The sequence below is a fragment of the Leptopilina heterotoma genome, unplaced genomic scaffold, assembly GCF_015476425.1.
Source record: "Leptopilina heterotoma isolate Lh14 unplaced genomic scaffold, ASM1547642v1 Lhet_40, whole genome shotgun sequence".
Classification (NCBI taxonomy): domain Eukaryota; kingdom Metazoa; phylum Arthropoda; class Insecta; order Hymenoptera; family Figitidae; genus Leptopilina; species Leptopilina heterotoma.
Window position 1 is genome coordinate 1366634 of NW_025111064.1, and position 2946 is coordinate 1369579.

The window sequence follows — 2946 nt, forward strand, 5'->3', positions numbered from 1 at the left end:
ATTTTTAATGTTTTTTGAAAATTAGAAGCTATATAATCATTTTTTAATAAATTATTTGTAAAAAGTAGGTTAAAGTCGAGAAGAGAATAGTTAAAAGACATATAATAAAGAAACATAATACAAAATTGGCCACAAACAGTCGAAGAGGTACTTTGATATTGTGTTGTGTTCCATCTGAAAAAAGCGCAGTTTCTTTGTAAACAATCCAGATGTTGAGAAACAAAAGGCGGTAGACCATAGCTGTCGAAGTACGTTCCTCGGCCGTCCTTGCTAATGTGTATAGCGACCCAGTGGGTACCAGGTTTAGTGTGGTCATCGGTATTAATAACAATTGCAGACGGTCTTGTCAAAAAATGAGGTATTTTATCAGCAGGATAAACTCCAACGGAATGGTTGTTTATGAGACGTAGACACTGTAGTATTTGTAGACTGTTCATTCTTTGATGTATCAATATCCTTGTAATTGGCGTAAGTAGGAGTTGCGGTAGTTGTAGTCGACACTGGTAAGATTTGAAATGAGGTATCTTGACTATTTTTTACAACCTCTGGAATATAAGGAAGAGGTGGTGTTGAGGATACTTCGTTGATAATTTTTAATTTTTCAGAACTGTTGTTACAAATAGCTCTATCTTTTCTGTATTTTTCAATCCAGCGTTTAAACTTAGTAGCGTTATTAAGAGCACAAATAAAATATTCTTCTTTCTTTACACCGTGGTGAAAACAGTAGGCACGACTATCTGGTAGTTCCTTGAAGAAAGGACAAGATAAATTTTCGACATTAATAACTTGTTTACTTATGATTTGTTGTAAAACTTTAATCTTGTCTCGGCCTTTTACGTAAATGTTTCTGGATGTTCTTGCTACTTCACGTAAATTGGCATAAATATGTTTCATAGGTACATCACCATCGAACCATTCAATACCATGATAAAAACACGAAAGCCAATTATTTTGTTGTTTAATGCTGGATGGTAGATCCGAAAATAAGTGTGGTGGTGCAACAATCCAATGTCCAAAAAATTTACGATCCAATGCAATAACAGCTACTTCTTTGATCATAAAATTATCCTCTATATCACGAAATCCTTGTATGTCTATAACGTAGTCGACCATTTTAAAAACGATCACGAATTTGTATTTTTGTAGAAACTTTTTTCACTTTTGTACCCGACTAGTGTTGTGTGTTCTTTAAAAAGAAAAAGTATACTGAGTTCCTCCTTATATATAGGTTCTGATATAACTGTATTCCCCTTCTCTTCACATTTCCAAAATGTCTTAAGCTCCAAAATCTGTTATAACCTGTCTAGATGCATCAATTTCTAGAACGTTGTCGTATTCGGCATATACAATAGAATTAATAGTTTCTTGTAGCATTTCTTCAAAACGTAGTTCTATTCTTAAAGCTCCATGTTTTATAAGATTCCAATGAGAGAAACAATGAGCAGAGAGATCAGGTGTAAGATCAAAGGCAAAAAGACAGTATCCATTTGCGTAGTCGAAACGATTAATATTATTTCCTTCGTTAAGAAAGTGAATACCAGTCCCAGTAAATAAAGTTTGGTAAGCTTCAACATAAAGTTTATCTTTTGAAAAGTCTGTTAATAGTGGTTTAGAAGGTATTTGCATTCCGTCTACGTAGAGTGAAAAGTGGTTGATTTGATAATGTTTAAAGTTGAAAGGGTTTTTATTTCGAGAGCCGTTAAAAGCTGTATTATCGACGAATCCTATAATAATTCTTTTAGGTAGTTGACCAAGTATAACATTATCAAGAGTTTCACTGTGAATACCAGCGTGAAGTGACAAGGCCTTTACCTCTACTCTAGTTATAGGATATTTAGCGGTACCACTAGAGAGAGCCTTGGCATGACCAATTAAAACCCCAGGACTAATTTTTGCTCTACGTACAAGTAAAGAAGCTTCTTCGATGTGTAAGGAAGATACTCCTGTGGGGTCTATTAAACAAAAGGCATCTTTTAAGCGAACAAGTCGTAATCGTAATTCCACACCGTTAAGTAAAAATTTATCTTGATTAAAAACATCACAATGTAAATGTCCGACCATGTCAATTCTTCTAGAATCACTTAGATATTTTCGACGTTCAACTAAACCTTTATTTTCATCACCAAATTCTTCCATTTTACCAGCAGTGTCGTTAGACCATAACGAAGATGTAAGATGAGTGGTTTTTGCTACGTTATTGTAGTTGAGTAAAGTTTCAATGTAGGCTCTATATGCATAAGCGTTATTTGGTGGTGAGACAAGTTTTTGGTTAAAGTAGACATTAATCTGGTTGAACATAGAATGTAATAAATTATTTACTGGGCCTATTTTACTTATGTTGTCGGCGTTTTCTGCAGTTCTTGCTGGTACAATTAAACGAACTTTGAGACTGATCATAGTATGAGGAAGATCGATATATTCATCTCCGTGACCAGGAACGACGAATTCTATCGGTGAGTCATCTGTGAGGGATGCAACAGGTTTGTAGTGCACCCATTGTGAACTTTCTATAGCTGTTTGAGTTGGTGGTAAAGTAAAAAGATCCAATTCTGATTTTAAACATTCACAAGAATGAGAATGTAAGAAAGACATTTTATTTAAAAGTTCTTAAACTTTACCAAAAATATCAACTTTTGTTCTTCTTTTTGTTTTATATTTTTTTAAATTTTTTGGCTTCTTTTTATTTTTTCTGGTTTTTTTCCCTTTCTTCTTTTGCTTTTAAGAATTTTCTTTTTATGATTCAGATTTTTTTAAATCTTTTTCTTTGTTGAATGTTTTGGACCGTCGATGTGTAGTATGCTACGGTTTGCTAGTAACTGAGCAGGTGGTGATAATCCAATATATTTATAACCAGATCCGTTCATAATGTTTTCTACTTTTTTCATTGCTCGTCGTTTTAAATTTCCTCTAGATTCTTAAAATCTTTGTTTCATTGCTTCTTTAAAA

The 2946-nt window shown here is 33.4% G+C and overlaps 1 protein-coding gene across 1 annotated transcript; it reads right to left on the reverse strand.

The window, feature by feature from the left end:
• Positions 1-1275: 1275 nt before the first annotated feature.
• LOC122506268 (uncharacterized protein F54H12.2-like) lies at positions 1276-2592 on the reverse strand. Its single transcript, XM_043618362.1, has one exon. It carries the CDS (start codon positions 2590-2592, stop codon positions 1276-1278), a length of 1317 nt encoding a protein of 438 aa, XP_043474297.1.
• Positions 2593-2946: the final 354 nt, after the last annotated feature.

Coding starts and splice junctions, on each gene's coding strand:
- LOC122506268 (XM_043618362.1), bottom strand. CDS start 2,592: ATGTCTTTCTTACATTCTCATTCTTGTGAATGTTTAAAATCAGAATTG.